The sequence below is a fragment of the Excalfactoria chinensis genome, chromosome 8, assembly GCF_039878825.1.
Source record: "Excalfactoria chinensis isolate bCotChi1 chromosome 8, bCotChi1.hap2, whole genome shotgun sequence".
Classification (NCBI taxonomy): Eukaryota; Metazoa; Chordata; class Aves; order Galliformes; family Phasianidae; genus Excalfactoria; species Excalfactoria chinensis.
The window spans coordinates 21,255,817-21,274,164 of NC_092832.1; the positions used below are offsets into that span (position 1 = coordinate 21,255,817).

Genomic DNA, 18,348 nt, shown 5'->3' on the forward strand with positions numbered 1-18,348 from the left:
TATTTGTAGAGCTCGCTTTCCATTTCTTTGTCAACCAGTATTAAAGATCTGGCCCTGAGGCAGCTGCAGAACCTAATGAACCCTTTAGAGCCTTTTGGCTGCAGTTCAAAGGCAGAGAAGTTATTGTAACTCAGTACCAAAGATGCACTTTCAACTTGCTATTAAAACAATAATACAAACGCAGGTATAATGAGAGAATAAGGAGAGAAATGAAGAAAGAAATAGAAGATTGTGGAAAGGAATGGATCAGAGGCTCTCCAGGACTAGTTTCCATAATAAGTGTGTGAGACAATCTCCTACAAGAGGGAAATGGTTTATTTGATCTAACGTGCCTTTCTCTTCTTGAATTTCCACAGTATGGAGGATCAATATGAGGGAAATTAAAGCATCAGGAGCAGACTCACATTTCCACTTGTGTGTCCCTATCTCAGCAAACTCTTATTGAAATAGAAGTATTTACCTTAAGTGCTCAGTTCACGTGCACTGCAAGAAGAGACAGGATCTCAAAAGGATACATGCTTCTTCTGTGTAAGGGACAGCAGCAGTAGTTCCACCCACGATGTAGCTGTAGAATGAGACTTCCAGGGTGTAGCAGTAGGACGTATCATTTAACAGCCCACCAAGAAAACGCCGGCCTGTCCCTGCTTTCACAGCATCTCGGTTGAAGGATGTGCTGGACTGCCAGGGAAAGAACACAACAATACGAAGAGAGTTCGTGAGTGGAACGAGGGAAGGGTTGAGAAGCAGACTCTTAAAATAGAAGAGTGAAATTCACATTGCCAAATCTCAATTACATGATTTGAGAATGCAATATTTTTTCAATGGTGGGATGGAGAGACCATTAATGGAAATAGGTATCTGGCACACAGAACTATAAATAAGGCCTTGCAAACTTTCACAAAATTAATCTCAGTTCACAAGTAAGATTAGCTTTTCTTCTCCCCTTGTGGATAACACTTAGAGAAAGCCTGTTGCATGTATGTGACAAAAAGGGACACTTTTGACCCTTCATTTCAAAAGCTAAGCCATGAAAATTATTTGGATATCGGGTTTCTTCTTTCTACTTCATTCTCCTGTCCTACAACAATTCTCACCAGCCTGGACTCTTTAAGCAAAGTAGAAATACAGCCTTATTTACATCACTGTGGAACTTTCTCACCTAGGACATTTGAGTGGTTCTTAAATTAGGTCACACAAATTTCCACTTCACTAACTTAAGTGTTAGCTGGGTGCTGATCTCTAGGTGGAAAAATATACTGTGCTGTTTTACAGCACTAGTAGCACAGTGTTAAACACAGTATTTTGTGCTATTACAGAAGAACTGATTTTAAGAACCATGCGGCTTTATGACTATTCATTTGAGGGGTGTAGGGGAGGATTCCAAGTATTTCCAAAAATGAGTTTTAGCTCTCTTTTGAAGGCATGGCAGTAAAGGACATGGTTTAGTGGGGAAATATCCATAGTAAATGGACTGGTTGGACTGGATTATCTTGGAGGTCTTCTCCAACATTGATGATTCCATGATTCTATATGGGTACTAAAGTGGAGCTCACCATCAGGCTAATCAACATTTCAGACCATGTTCCTACCAACTAGACATAAAAATGGAATTTGATTTCATTTTGGTTACCGGACCTTAATAACCTCTAGGCTGAGTCACTTTGGGTTAAGCATCACCTAATGATCTCTAAGGGGAGAAAAAGACAACAAAAAAACCCTAAGCTTCATAGATCTGGTTGCATGAAAAGCCTTTATATCTCCTGCTTTAAGGCTTGCAAGTTGCCAGAGAAAAGAGAAGCAAAAAGAACCCTCAGCATATAGTTTACAGTTCAGTCATTGTTCACATAGTGAATTATCTGAGCAACCCAGAGTTCTCTGATTGAACCTTAAGACTTGCATATTTTCTTACTAACATAATATTAGGATGTATCAAAACCAGGGAAAATAAGACTTTTTATCTTGTCTATAAAAAAGGCAACAAAACAAAACAAACAAGAGATGCAATCATTCAAAATGCTAAAATTCTATAGACAACAGAATCACACTAACACTGAAATGAGCAACAATTCTTGATGAATAGCGTACACCAAAAGATATGAAGAATGGAAATACCTGTAGGCTTATTAGCATTCAGAATGTTTTGAAGTCTCTCATGTTATAAAAAGGAAGGCTTTCCAGGTTAATTAGAATAAGATGGAATTGGGTTTCTTATTAGCATTATATGTAGGACCTTCTAAATGTGATATTGCCTTAGCAGTAACATAATATTGCAGTAAAAGGTACACTGAATTTATTTTGCTATATACACATCCTATTTATTTCCTTCAAACTGCATGGCAGAATCTTTGAGGATGGTATGAATACTTGCGGGACAAGGAGGTAAAACACTCTTAAGGACTGATGGGACAGTGAATTGTTAATTTCTTGTATGGAATAAAATACTAGAGGAAGTCTAGAAGAGGGAATTTTCTGACCTCCTGCAATAGAAGCCTTCAAAAGACCGAGACCCTGAAACTGGAGGAAGCTGTACCTTGAGTTAAGATCAGAAACAGAAAATAAATGATCATACTCTGGAGATTTCCTCATAATGCAAAAGTACATTGATTTCAGTGGATAAAGCTTCACATTCAAATGAATGTCTGTGGTGGAACATTTAATGTACTAAAGCATCAGCTGGTGAATTTGGGTGTGTGAAGAAGATAATGTGTCAGAAGACAGTTACTGTGGTTTGTGAGTGCAAGCATCACTCACGATAAAAATGAGCTAAGTCGATTGCTCTGCTCAGCAGAAGTAAAACAATGGAAATGTTGGAGAAGTGATTCAGGACAGGCATTAGGACAAAAATACTTAGGTACTTATTGTCACTATGGAGATAGTATGCTTACAAACAAATTGGACAAGTATCTACCAAGTACAATTCATCTTTCTTTGGGATCCAGTTTGGACTTGAGGTCCTTTTCCAGCTGTAATTCCTATAATTTCAGTCAAACTAGATAAAGGCTACTAGTTGAATTTCTCAGAGATGATATAAATCTTACATAATATTTTCATCACAGTTCTTGGCACAGTAAAGGAGGACCATGCCAACAAAATTTGCTGATGACACACTGTGGAATGAATCATCATTATGGAGGAGGCTCTGAATATCGTACAAAAAAGCAGTGGGATGACTTTAAGGACCAAAGTGATAGTAGTCAGATGAAACTCAGCTGCACAAGTGCCAGGTCGTGTACTCAGAGTCTAATAAAAAACAATCTCTGCTATAAGCTGAAACCTCATCAGCTGCAAATAGATGAAGAGAGTCTGGTATATTACTTCACTGAAGAGATTTTTGCTTTCTGGCAGAAAATAGCTCAGAAGTTGGATCTAGTCATTGGCAAAATTATACTTGCCATATTCCAGAGGTGAATTGTAAGTGGTTTAAGTAATTTGAAGAAGGATTTTAAGACGGCCAAGGAAAGAAAACAAAATTTGGATCTTTCCAGAGTTTGGATCTTTTTTTTTTTTTTTTTTTTTTTTTTTTTTTATAATGCTATATGGTGTTGTCTTTTTCTCTTTTCTTTTTAAAGAAAAGTTCTGTTTTCACCTGTGCAAAATTAATTCAAATAATGGCAATGGCATGAATTAAATCATCTGTTCATTTCCTTGCCAGGTAGTGCTGCAGTTCCCACAGGGGAAAAAAAAAAAAAGAACCTTGAGTAGAAAGGAAGATCTCTCATTTGACTGAAGCAGGTTGAGTGAAATATGAAGTAACCCTTCCAAGTATCAACACATGCACGTTTTGAAACAGTGGTTTGGGCTTGGCTCTAGAACAATGTTACAAGCAAGAAAACGATTTGACGTGTTAGAAGAAAATTCCAGATTCAAGAAGATTCAAATAATGGCAAGGTCAGGCAGCAGGCTCTTGCTCGAGTTCAATCTGTTACTCACTGTCTCAACTCAAGATAAGTGGAATGGAAAAATATGTAAGCACTGATTCCTCACCAGAACTGATCTTGGCAACTGATAATGCTGAAACACAGAGGATAAAATCCATGTATTATTATTGCAAGGAAATAGCCTTTTGCATGCACAATTGTTTAATCAAACTTTCCTCTGGGGAAGAAGGGGCGACAAGATGGGGAAAGTATGTAGGTACCAATGTCTGAAAATGAGTCTAACGTTTCTCTCTGGGAGAATCTATTGCTCTAAAACCCTTGGAAAGCTGAACTGAAGTCATCATTAAGCAAATGCACTGAGCAGGCACAGCAGGAGAACAGCTAAACAAATATTTATTTCTCTGAGGCTGAATCGCATGGGAGTGTCAACAGCAGCAGCAGCAAAAAGTACAAAATCAGAGGAGGCAGGGTTGGGGAAGAAAAACACCAAAGACTTTGAAGTTCCTAAATAGAGATATTTGTACAAAATCAACAGCAATTCATTATTAAAACACACAGATACATTAAAGCTCACAGAAGGACTCTGCCTCCTAGCTTGTGTGAGGAAATTCAGTACACAAATTAGCTATCTTCAGGGTTAGGAGCTGTCAAGTAGTGATAATTCAGTGCTAAAGGAGTGGAAGAAGAAGGATGAAGGATTTCCTCCCATTCTGGTGAGAAGAAATACACCAGGAAATGACACCTGGATCTTACAAAATTGGGAACCTTGAGGTGTATCTAACCACTCTGCATTTCCTTGACCTCCCTACCAGATCTCATCCTTCTTCCCCGGGCTCTGCTGAGCCATTTCTGTATGCTTGGTTTTCCCATTGGGAATGATAACAGTCATCCACAGGCAGCACAAAGAAATTTTTAAAGCAATTGTACAGTTGTGGCAAAAAAGATGCATAGGATGGAAACACAGGAAAAATCTGCATGTGAATTCTTTACTGGAGCAGTCCCCACGGCACAACAAAACAAAACATCCCTAGCCCTTGGTCAGACTTCAGTGTGCTCCAAAAGACCAAGAAGGGAAACAGCAGAATTCTGTATCTGAGACTGAATATGCCCAAGTCCATCCTTTGATTTCCTGCTGTGCACTGAGTGGTTCTGCTCAGTGACTATGTGGCTTCATAAGGGATTTGTCCTGCTATAGCATCAGAAAGCCTCAGGTTGCACAAGAGGAAAAATAGGAAGCACATCCAGTAAATCCACTGTTCTGTAGAAAAAGAAGTGCCAAAGAAGGCTGAAACACCATTCAGCCTCAGTGTCAAGCTGGTGATGGATGGCAGCATCAGTTCTACCTTTCATTGATGGCAGGAGGAAGGGACACGATACAAAAACTGTTGCTCTCTTATATAAGAGCTATTGGGGAATGAATCTTTGTTTTCTTCTGAAATTGCACAACACATTAGGGGAAAAAAGGATCGAGGCATTACCACAGTCAGACCTTACCAGGCTGCTAACATGGGAACCAGGCTATAGACCGTGCATCATTTACTGTCAATCTTGAGGTGTTTCTCTAAGCCAGCAAGAAAGAAAAATACAAAGTACAAGATGACTCAGAAAATGAATTAGGAGAGAAATCATCAACCAGACAGAAATCTGGTCGCAGGCTCTAACAGATTGAGAAAGATGAGTTTATGATTTAACAAGGTCTAAGGGGTTCCTGTAATCCAACAGATACATTTTTACCAGCTGTTCACATCTACAGAAGAACTATTGATTGCTTTATGTGCCCATGGAAAGAAGGAGCAAAGTGCACAGGGTTTCAAAAACTCGAGTTCTAGTGTGCATGCAAGTGTTTTCTCAAAGATCACTTGTCTTTTCAAAGAGAGTATCTGCAAACCCAGAATAAGGACATCCTCCCATATTCCTATACAGATAGCTGATGTAGGTCTAGTAACTTATAGAAAAGGAAGTAGCATATTCAGTTGTGTGCTCACAGAAAGCCAGAGAATCTTGTTAGAAATCCTCCCTGGAGAAGAGCAGGGACATAAAAACTAAGAGGATTCATAATTAAAGAATGGTTTCATATTACAACACATAATTAAAAATATGCTGGGTCACCTTAAACCATTTCCATTTGGGAAATGAGCTTTATTTCACAACTGAAGCTATCTCTTCCTTAAAACAAATCAAATAATAATAATAAAAAAAACCCTTCACATCTTTTGCACGTTTTGCAGTTGAGCTGTAAGCACTTTACCTAATGGGATAAACTGGGATTACACATACAAATTGCTTCATGCTTTTCACCCATCAGTACAAGCAGTGGCCAAATGTAAGCAGGACTAGGTTACAATCTCACCACAAATCTCTATCAATGCTGTTCTCTTAGCTGAAGAACAAACTTTACTTCTAAAGGAGATCTGACCTCTATAAGCCCTCAACTCGCTGCCCCCAGTGTAGCAAAAAAAAGGGTGGTAATAAAAAAAGTTAGTAGTTAGTGCTCTAGAAAAAAGGAATGACATACTTGCCATCAAGGAAGAATAGACGTGCCGTTGGGAAATGGACTGGAGCCCAGATGATGTCAAATCTATCTCAATGAAGAGTTTTACACTACCAGCTATAACTCACTCACTCCCATTTTCTAGAATGCTTTATTGAAGTCTGTGGAAGTTAGAAGGGGAGCACAGAAATGCACTGACTATGAAATCTTTGCCACTGAAGACTGTAAATAGTGCAGTTACCAATTGTGACTCTTCTGTCAGCTTGTCCGTGGGGTGCTATAAGAGGGGTGCAACTGGCAGTTCACTTTTCCCTTATGGATAGTGCTTATTACAGCCATGGCACAGCCAGCAGTCACTGCTTTGAGTCTGCCACTCTCACAGCTATTAGCTCACCAAGCTATCTTACTAGCAAAACTGATCTCCTTACTTCTCCAGAAGCACTGAGGAAACTTCTCACTTCTAAAGCCAAAATAACTCTCTCCTCACACTCATCTCTTACCAGCTCCATTAACTCTCTTAATAGACAGGAAAGCATACATGTTAGTGGGGTTTTTTTTTGGTGATAGGCAACCAACTCCATGCCAGCTGGGTCTGGAGACATGGAAATCATGGCATTCCGGAGGCTGCTATCAGGCAGACATCTTCCAATTTATTTTACAAAGAAGTTGCAGATAGCATCTGAAATGTAGATGGATTAAAAAACAAACAGACAAACAAACAACAAAAATAACAACCCTAAAGAAACAAGATCCCAAAGGTAGATGGAAGGATGATCGGAAGGAGGCAACAGAATTCTGGGAGCAGAGATGTGATAAAATGGGAACACAGCTGAAAATTGCTCCTTGGCTCATTTCACCTTGCAGCTTTGCCATGTTTCTGATGCACTGGAAAGAAATGCATTTCATCTCAAAATCGTTCATGACTGGTGAAATCTGGGAAGAGGAGATTTTGAAAAGTTCAGGATTGTTTCAAACTGGCTCATTTTTTCTTCCTTCTTACTGCTTGGGAGCAGCTTCAGCATCACACTGTAGGAGTACCACCAATACAACCTGCCTAGTACCACACTCTCAGGCTTTAAAGCTCAGTTCTCTCCAGAGAAATAACAGTTTAAAAGTACTTTGTAACCACACACACATCTGCTCCCTCAGGGTCTCCATTATTCCTCCAATGTTTGTGAAGGGATACCACATCTTTCCCCCATCCCTCTTTCAGTGGGGAAAGTGTCTTTCAGTCATGCCTGCTTGAGCTTGCTGACAAAAACACACATTTGCATGGCCATTAACATGGGGCTAAAAGGAGGGAGGCTTTACAGGCTCTCAGTTCATGTCTCAAAACTCAACCTACCAAATTAGCCTTTCTTTCAAGATAGAAAACCAGATGGGTTTCACGCTTCATGGTTTTGGATGTTCACCTGTGAGAGCCACACTTGTCTTCTCCCAGCTGGTAATCTGCACTCCCCTCCGTACAGTGCTCTGCTGCCTCTTTCTGCACCTTGGACCAGTTACACTGGTAACACCAGGATGGGCATTTGGCCTGTTTGAACGTTCCCCAGAACCCACCCACATGCACTGAAATGGGTTGTACATATACAGCTCCACTACCCCAAGCAGTACGGCACCAAATTGCACCCCTACAGAGCAGAGTGAATAGATGCTTGTAAGGGATCTGCACATGCTCCTTGGTAATAATGAAAAAGAAAAAAGATCTGCTTTCCTCCCTCCTCCTCTTTTTCTTTTTTAAAAATAAAAAAATAAAATAAAATAAAATAAATGCAACCTCTGCTTCCCAGAGAACATCCTTCCCCAAAGATGCCAAAGCTGGCATTTTCTAGTCTAAGCTCTACAGAATAATCACACCATTTAGAAAATAACTTGTGTCTCTGGAGTTCTCACTTTCCCTATTTGTCAGTAGAAAATGAGACGTTTCCACAAAATATACAGTAAAATAGCCTTTAGCAATAGCGTGCAATGTTTCTCTTTACAATAGCTTTACGAGCATGTGTGCAGTCTCCTGGGAGTGCTTTCATAATCATTTATACAAATGATAGAAACTTAGGACAATGAGAAGCAGAAAGGGAAATACAACCATCACAGATGCAGTTGCTTTGAATACTCTGCAGAAAAAGTGGTTTGTTGTGTGGCAGAGACGCCCTGCTCTCTTGTCTATCCAGAGCAGGAGATTGCAACCCTTCCTGAGGAGATGCCGTACACAATACAGCTGGTCCTCCCGGATTCTGACTATTTCAGTAACAGTTCTTCTCTGAAACGGGTTTTATTCTACATATTTTAATATATTATATACTTAAAGTGATAATAAACAGAAAGGGATGCTGGGAAGGGGCCACTTTCTCAATTCTTGACCCACTTTCCACTCTTCCTTCATTGCAGTTTGTCCCGATACAGTGAAATTTCACAGAACTGTAGAATCATTTGAGCTGAAAAAGACCTCTAAGATCACCCAGTTCAACCCCAACCCATCCCCACTGATCATGTCTCTCAGTGCCAAATCCCCATAGTACTTGAACACCTCCAGGGACAATGACCCCTCCACTTCCCTGGGCAGCCTGTGCCAGCGCATCACTGCTCTTTCTGAGAAGAAACTGTTCCTAATATCCAATCTGAATCTCCCCTGGCACAACTAAAGGCCATTACCTCTTGCCCTAAATTTGCAGCACTCTGCAAAAGAGATGACTTGCATCTGAATATGAAGGAGCTCCTTTCATTTGTGCCACTCTAGAAGGCTGCCAACTGTTCCCAGCACCTCGGCATTTGGTAAAATAACGACAATATGTCATAAAATTACTACAAAAAGTCATTTCTTTTGCATCTAGTCAAAATTTCTAGCTGTGTGGAGATGGAAAATGGCCTGCAAACTTATATGGACAAACAACAGAGCAAATAGGTGGTGAAAGAAAATCTGTTTACTCAAACGTTTTTATCCCCTTCCTTTTCCTTTTCTCTGTAATACAAGTCAATTCATTCCTCTGTATTAAAAAAAGAGGAGTGGACTGTTTCAGCAGTAATGGAGCAGTTTCATTTAGCTGTGACTGTCTTGTGAGACCAAAATCTATCATGATCAGAAAAGAACAGGCTTTACAGCCTGTTCCCTGTGCCACCAGACAAATGCTTCCTCTCTCTCCCCACCCAGCCTCCAAGAATAAATAATAAATGTATGGAGAAACTGTCCAAGAAGCAAAGCAGCGAGCAGAAATGCATCCCAGAGGGGCAATAAAGTAAATAAAGAGATATTCATCTTTCTGGAAATGCCCTGCTACAAGATAATAAAAAAAGGAGGTAGGATCATTCCTTGTCCTCCAGTTTTAACAAGATTCTGAGGAGATCTGTTAAGCTTTCACAATGTTAACAAAACTACCTGACTGCAATAATGCAACTTATTTATGCTTTCTTGGACAAAGGTCTTTTTGGCTGGTGCAACAGAGAAATATTTAGGAGGTGGTGGGTAGAGAGAGTCTGGATTTTACTTTGGGATCAATTCCAGGTCTGAGAAACCTGCTTGCTGCTCTCCCATTCCCCACTCAGTTGCATGCAACACAAACTGGCTCTTCCTTATTTCAGAAGAGATTATTGAGTTTGCTCCTTCGATGTTCACCAGCTGTTATTACTCCCTCTGGCACTTGTGCCAGCACTTCCTTCAGAGACAACCCCAAATGCACTGGAGTTAGTGATACAGCTCACAAGACTAAGAAGGAGATGTCTAGCCAGAGTAAGTGATAACAGCCAGTTGGGGCTGCCAATGGTAGACAGAGATTTGCTGGAAGGAACACACTTCACCTAAGAAGACTTTGATGTGTAAGGTGGTGATGTGGAAACGAGAAGAGCTGACCTATCCCTTGTTTGATGGATTGTTCAAATTTATACATCCAAGCTAAAAGAACCCAAATAAATTACAGCAACCAAGAAGCCAGTTTTAACAAAACAAAACAAAAAAGTAATGGACCAGACCATTCCATGTTTGAGATATTTCATCTTGCTGCTTCAATGATACTGTCAAATATATGTTTTAGGTCACTAGGTCATGACACCAGAGGGTTCCAAAAGGAAACTGGGTGGGTCCTTGCACAGAGATTTTACTCTTGAGGGCACAGCGTGGTTTAAACCATGCAGAAGGCTATGTGAACTCCTGCCAAAGCTACTGGCACATGGGAAATGTGGGTCTTATTCTCTGATTTCCCTAAGCAAGTGCCTTTCGATCTGCTATTTTTCTGTTACCCAACATGACCGGAAGCTATTGGAGTATGTGGACTTTCTCAGTAGGTTACCTACTGTCCAATGTAATGGGATCCCAAGTTACTACTGGGATCTTTGCTAGCCACAGCACACAAAAGAAGATGACAAAGAGTATTGTAAAGGAAGCTGCTCTGCTGGAAGGTAGAAAGCAAGAAAACAAAACAAGAACTCAAATGCATCCCAAGTAGCACTAGTTTTGATTCAAAAGGAAAAAAAAAAATGACAACAACAACAAAAACAAACAAAAAAAACCATTACAAAAAACAATAACAAGATTAAGCCAAGTACTTCTGTCTAGTCTTTTTCATCTCGCTGCAAAGCAAGGCAATCTTTGCAAAATGATAAAGCCATCCATGAATGGCTGTGGTTGTTTCTTTTAAATGAACCAGAGCCAACAGATGGTCTCCTCTCATACTGTCACAAAGGTCAGAATTAGCCACCCCTAAGACTAGCAGGTTCTTGAAATGTTCAAGTGTTTGTATCTGCTTGTTATGACTAATCCGCTCTCCAGAACAAGAAAGGTCAAATGAAGAACACTCCTCCAAATACTGCAACAACTCTTAGCCATGGCTGATGTGTAATGCACTCCGACGTGGTGTCAACAGCTGCTCCTGAAAACCCAGTGAGTCAGCCTTTCAGAAGAGCTTGTCAGCTCTCACTGTTTGAGTTTTCATACAGATTATATTTACTCCCCAGTGTTTAAAAATAGCCTTCCTAAACCTTGAAATCAGAAAAATGCTTTACTTCCAGAATTGTCCTCTTCCCGAGACAGCTGTCCAAGCATCTCTCTCATGTATTTGAGAGCAAACCTTCCTAGCTCTTCTTTCATTCACTTTTCCCTTCACATGCTGACAGCCAAACCAAACGCAGGCCGCTGTATTTGAAGCCACATATAAATACAGAATTTCTGTCTCCTTTCACAACTTTTACCTTCAAACCACAGCCAGCCCTCCAGCATACTGTGAGTTTAAGTGTTCTGCTCAGCAGATAGCATACAGAGATGCTGGGTGACTTGCCTTTGGTCCTACAAGAACATGTAGGCATGTATCCCCTATCTGTCCACTGTTCTAATCACCAATCTCCCTTGCATGCTGTCATTTAAATAAGTAGGCCTATTGGAAATGACAGGTGAAGAAAACAGTCCAGGCATGAAATGCACCCTAAAGTATATTAATAGAAGGTTGCCATACAAAATGGCACAAGGCATTTGATCGCATCATCTAGGCTTGTTGTTCATGCTCCTTTGCATCTGGCTGCGTGATTTCTGCCAGATTCTCAGCTGGAGGAGCAGGCTAGGATTTGCCTGCTTCCCCTAACCCGTGCCGGGCTCAGCTGCAATCATGCAGAGCACTGAAAGAAATCCCTTTGAGTTGGGATTCATTCTGAACATGTAAAACCCAGACAAATGACTGCTTCTCCAAAGTGAATCCCATTTCACAGCAAGTAGGTTATTAGTGTGGAACTCCATACAAGTAGCCTGCATTCAAAAGCCCTCTGCATTATTAATAGAAGATGAGCTTTTGACATCAAAGGAGAACCATTATGTATGCTAAACGGTGGCAAAAATTGTACCCGCACTTCAAACCTTTTCAGTTCTTTGTCCCTTGTAAATCAATCAAGGTTGACAGATGCTTTAAGGAGAGTAATCTTTTCAATGATACTGTCAATGGATAACATAATGGAACATTGTCTCTGTGCTGTGTGAAGACATGGAGCTAGTCAATTATGGACAACACTTCATGCAGCCGCCAGTTTTCACTTGAAGTGCTGCTGTTGAAGTATTATAATCCCAACAAATGGCCGCAGCAGCACACAATGTAAATGAGACCTCCTGAAGCTTTGGAAAATTAATTAGTAACAACAGTGGTCCATTCCCACACTTTCAAACACCCGCCTGGTAATGTTAACGATGCACTTCCCCCCTTCCCTTTGAGCAGTCAATAGGGCATATTTACATACACTATTTTTAATTTTCAACACTTTTCTTTCCCTCCTTTTAGAAAACAGAGGGAGCTCTGGATTCTTTCCCTCTCTTTCCAGCAGCAATATTCACCCCTGATATTTCTAGCCAGTCAAATAACCCACATGGCTGCACTTGAAAACAAGGGTACAGAAACTTTCCCACTCAGAGCAGTAATATTCAGTCCTCTTGCTTTCCAGACATGGGACATTTTGTGGCTGTCACCTTTTCCAACACCTCTATACCCTCAGCTGTCCTGAGAAGAATGGCTTGGCTGGATGGCAGGGGAAAAGCTTCTGGTCTCAAGAGATCAGTAGAATGTGGGTTGGAAGCTCAGCACTCTGAGTGCAACACCAAAGTCAAACTGTGGCGCTCTAGATGTCAAGATGCATGTCTAATAGCTCATTTCTACAGAAAGGAGATTGAGAGTCAAAGGGTAGAGACTGCTCTGTTTATTTAGCTATTGGCTTCCATTTCCTACATCATTTTCTCGAAGATTTTCCCACTGTCAACTGAGACATCCACTAAGAGGAATATAGTCTCCCACAGTAACACAGAGAAATCCCACTGTGATGAAAATGGTAAATTATAGTAAATTTCTCTGTGCAGACTCAAAACTACTTTTGTGTCTGATGTTACGTTTGTTTCTCTAGAGCTAAACACATGGGATGTTTCTCCACCACCTCTGCCACAGCCTGTTTGAGATGGCTCTGCAGAGGAGGCAGGCACTATGTCCAGAGGGAGGAGACTCATGTTTCTCTCTCTGTACCATGAGGATGAAGTATTAGCAAGAAGGGGATAGCATAACATAACAGATGTAAAACCAGGACCTAAAAAGTAGGTTCTTCCACTCCTCTCTGCTTTGTGCATGAATCCAAAGTGATTTTAAAATGAGTCTGTTCCTACCATATGATGCCAAATGTCACTCAATGCCCTCTCGCCTGATCATTGAAAGTTGCCCTAAATCCACCAGCTTCTCCAGAGCAACTACAACAAATGCTGGATAGAGATCTTCTTTCTCTATTTGAAGCTCACTCCTAAGATACATATATCCTTAAGCACCTCCTTATAGGAGCTTCCATCTATTTCCAATACTTGGAGACTACAATGCACAGGCTTTCTTCTAAGTTATAAGACATATCTTGAGCAGTTGCAGAATTTCTTGAAAAACATTTTTTCCATAGTAGGATCAAATAATTTTAAAAGCATACATAACCCTTGTCACAACTTGCAACAGAAAATTATCTAACCTTTCTCAACCAGTTTATCTTTTTAACCTCTACTTGATATTAAACTATTATTTAAAGTATACAAGTCAAAAGTTTGTCAGTGTAATGTAACATAAGCAATGCAACATTAAACCTGATCCATTTGATCAAAGAGATCTTCAGATAAAAATTAAATGTGTCAATAAATGTGAACCAGAGGTTCTAACGTGGAAGACAAAGAACCTGCTTCTGTTCATGCTTCTAATAACAACACATGAGATCACAACATACCACTTTGGGAGAAGGTAATAGGAAGGATTATGGCTAATCATAACTAAAATTTTAAATAGTCCTATATTCATATTAAAATAAGATTAGCACAATTAAATAAATCAGAAATTTACCATCAAAAATAAACTGGACACACACAAAAATGAATTAAGAGAACTCTTCCTTACGTAAGAGAAATCTTCGGCATTCTGACAGAGTAGCTTGGGGAAAACAGCCTGTCGCTGAAATCTTTCCTCGTTTTCAAAGATGTTCCCATACATGAAGCCATTCATCATGGTAGAGTGGGCATGGATGTCAATGTAGAACTCCAGGTTAATCTTCTGTTAAGGGGGGAAAAAAGCAGACAAAGAAACACAACATGAGATAAATCATGACTATGGTATATAGGTTATGCCTTCTGTAAATCTACTACTGCCATCCACAAATATATTCATGGTGCCAGTGCCAGAGAGCCATGATAAAGATACTGTACTAATGCATCCAGCCATTCACACCTTCTTACAGAACCTTGACAGACATTTCTCTATCTGTCCAGAGCAGGCTGAAACATTTATGCAGCACAGGATAATGTGCACAATAAAGCTAAGGCATTATTCTTTGCTTTACCACAGGGTCAGTGCCACTGATAAAAACACATACCTTCCAGTTCCTGAGCAAGACTGTTAAGGCATTGCTGCATGGCTGTGTGTTACGGTACACAAATCTATCCTTTCTGGCAGCTCAAAACTCTGTAAGGAAGAATTTCTTCAGGATTTCCCATGCTGTTTATTTCTATTTATAAAGACAAATAGCACAATTTCTAATCCTACTTTACTCATGGATTTTTTTTTTTTTCTTTTACTATGCTTTGTAGCATCCAACAGAGAAAAAAATCTCAAAATCAAGTGCTTTGAGTGTCTTTCTGCTTGTAGCAACCCTTGCCAGTAAAACGCAGTATGCAGCTCTCCAGACGCATCTGGTCTGCACACAAAACTTGCTCAAGCTACTGGAGAATACTGAGCTACACAGCAGTCGAATGTATTACAAAAGCAGTTCATGTGACAGCAGCGTCAGCTCTTCTAGAGAGTCTCTAATGGGGGGAGAACATCATTTGGTATGTGATACTAATATGATACAGATTTACGTTCCCTTGGCAGAAACCAATGTACAATACACAGCGAATGTTTAGTTTAATTAAACAGCCTAGAGAGAGTAATACTGCATCTTATTAAGCCTCTCCAATGTTAAGATGTTAGCTAATGCAATATCGATAGCTGACCATGCTTCATAGGAAATGGAACATTTAATTGTATTTGACTCTAAAACAGTAAATTGTCTGCTACTGCCAAAACATTTTGCTGTGCTGTAGAGGACCAACAGGGCAATAAAGCACACATCTGCAATTTGGAGATATAGTACTAAAGAGAAAGATTAGCATCAACAGGATGAAACACCACATATGATTTTCTTCCTCTCCAAACATACACAAATTAAAAATTAAGACTGAATAATGTTGGTTCCCCCCCCCCATAAGATAATAGCCCCATAGGAAACAGAATTTGCTGAGATCAAATGTACACCTCTACATCACCATAAAACTGATTGTGTTGTAGAGTCTTAAAACAGTGACTTAATTTTGAAGAGAGGAGATAATCTAGTTGCAGTGGGTATTTATAAAGCATGAATGTCCTTCACAAAGAAGTCAGTGACCTAAGACATGCTTATCGTAGAACAACTAGAGAGAGTTCTTCATAGGGAAGCTACTCATAACAACATATTTCAAGAGTCATTTCTTAAGTCTGCCAGCAGCCACTCTTCAGCTGTTTTTCTTTGGTCTTTGTTCCTTACCCTTCTAGTGAACACATAAAATCTCAATTTCACATATTCCTGCCCACTAAATATAGTCCAAATTTGCAATGGTCCACTCTGTTCAGTAAGTTGTTAAACACAGTTCGAGTAATTGCTAGTTAGATGCACTGCTCGCAGACACTGCTGTAGGTGAGCAGAACAGTATTACAGTGTTTCACCTTTCTTTTCTTCTGATCACATTTGTTATTTTAATCAAAAGGAAATATCTTGATCATTCTCCATTGTGGAACAGAAAGACTCACTCCACTGTTAATATAACACATGAGTTCCTCATGGAAAAATTCTCTCTATTCAAAGGCATAAAGATATTCTGGTCTCCATGTGGTTGATAACAGCCCACCAAGAGGATATTAACTCAAAGGTTGCCACTTGTACCTCTGAGTAGTAGGGACTTCATTTGCAGACATGTTTTGCAGAAGAAATAGGATAATCTGCAGATGTGGTGAATTTTAAAGGGAAAATGAAGTCAGTAAATGTTCATATCTATTTAAATGTGTGGACATCAACACAGAACATAATCCAATCCTATCCTCTCTTGAACCCCATGGATATCTGATAGCATCCACTCAGCAGGACCCATCCTGGCTATGGCTTCTAATGCAGTAGCATCTACAAGTGAGAATGGAAATAAATTTAGATGTGGCTCAAACTCAGACAGTCACATTTGCTTCAGCTTTTAAGCAGAAAATAATGAATAACGAAGCTCAAACATTTCTGGCTGCCATTGCTGCCTTCTGAGAGACTACAAGTTACATCCTACAACATTATATTAAACTCATCATTTTCTGCTTTAGAGGTGGAATGCAAAATGATTCAGATGCCTTATAAAAGTCATCTATCAATTTAATTCCCCCAAGTGTCTTTTCTTTGTGCTTACAAGTGGCAGCAGAGAGCTGCTCTCTCATGTTCTATTTTCTAAGTAAAGCTATAATTACCTGGATGACCCGAGCATACAGAGTTGGGAAAACAAATGCAGACCTACTCTTTCTTTCCTCTGTGTGTCAAAACACTCACTAGATTGACAGTGATTGAACCCCACTTCCTAGAAAACAACAGTTAACATCCACTCCTTTGAAAAGAATGGTCTTTGCCTCTTCTTGATGCTTACCACATAAAAAGAGAGTAAATGAATAAACAAACAAATTTCTCTTCCAAAGGTTATTTGAATCCCTGCCTTTATGACACATACTTTTCACTGTTCTCTTGGGTCAGAATAAAACTTCTGACAGCTTGAGAAATACACATATAAATTAGGGAGAGGAAAAACGAAAGAAACCGTGGATAGAGAATGAAAGCTCACATTCATTGTTACAACATGAAACAGTACTGAAACTGGAAACTGGTGTGTGATGCCACATGAAGTGCTTTAAGAAAATGTTCTCACTTGTCTATGTATTTATTTCATTAGTCAGATGCCTCTGGAAGGTCAGTAAGGAGCAAAAGGAAAGAATGATGTTAATAGCCAGTGCCAATATGGCCAAAGTTGGATTTTTGAACAGCACAATTATGATTATTAAGGAAATGGAAATTTAAAAAAATATCAATAAAAGCTGTAATAAAAAGATAAACATGCATTAAGCCCAGAACATGGGCCACTAGAGAGGTAAGTGATGCAGGAAAAAGCCAGCTCTTTCCACCAGCTGTCACTCCAATATGGATATTATTAATTTTTGGACATAGCAATTGGTTTAGAGACAGTCCCAAAGCCTTCTTTAGTCCAGTATTACCATACAAGGGATGGGATAAACTCCTTGCAATGCTTTATGCAGGACATTAAAACCATAGCTTGTCGTTACTGGTAGAGGACATAACAGCCTCCAGGCAGACTTTCCAGCCTTACTGAGCCTTACAGCTCAGTCACCGTTTGAAGCAAACAGACATACAACAGTTGGTACCACATAAGGAATTTGTCCTTTTTTGGACAGAAAGGATTCAGAAGTTCTGAGAACACTGGCTCTTTGAAGTTTCCTCAGGTTCAGAGTCTCTCAAAAGAAAATCGTGCAAAGATCTCAGACATACATGTCTTCTGATACATACCGTACAAACCCCATGATAATATTACGGCTGCTCCTACACGTGGCACCAGAAAACGTAAGCACAACAAGCTAATAAGCCAAACCAAGGAAAACTGACCATTCAGCATCACGTGTTCAGCAGCTGACATTCAGCTAGAAACCATCAGTCCTTGCCTTCTCAGCTACAAGACATTCTGCCCAGTGCCCTGATTCACTCTTGGGATGCACAACACTTAGTTTACCACTATGCAACGCCATGGCAACAGCAGAAATTATTTACATGAGAAATTAAAAGTAGAAAAGTGGTTTACTATTTTTTAAAAAAACTTCTAAAGGTTAAAAGCATTTTAAAAGTATTTCCTCTTCTTGCTTCTAGCGAATGGGAGTATGTCAGTTTAGATACACTCTT

At 39.8% G+C, this 18,348-nt stretch overlaps 1 protein-coding gene across 4 annotated transcripts in view; it reads right to left on the minus strand.

The window, feature by feature from the left end:
- LOC140255477 (BEN domain-containing protein 5-like) overlaps positions 1-18,348 on the minus strand; it is an 812,733-nt gene that overhangs the window by 80,390 nt on the left and 713,995 nt on the right. For 3 of the 4 annotated variants that reach the window (XM_072343116.1, XM_072343117.1, XM_072343122.1), the window contains 2 exons: positions 14,244-14,396; positions 516-678 (listed from right to left, as the gene is read on the minus strand). In XM_072343116.1, coding sequence (XP_072199217.1) covers positions 516-678; positions 14,244-14,396 — 316 coding nt within the window. Of the gene's footprint in view, positions 1-460; positions 679-14,243; positions 14,397-18,348 lie in introns of those variants that run through there. The other variant, XM_072343118.1, reaches the window with a different exon arrangement.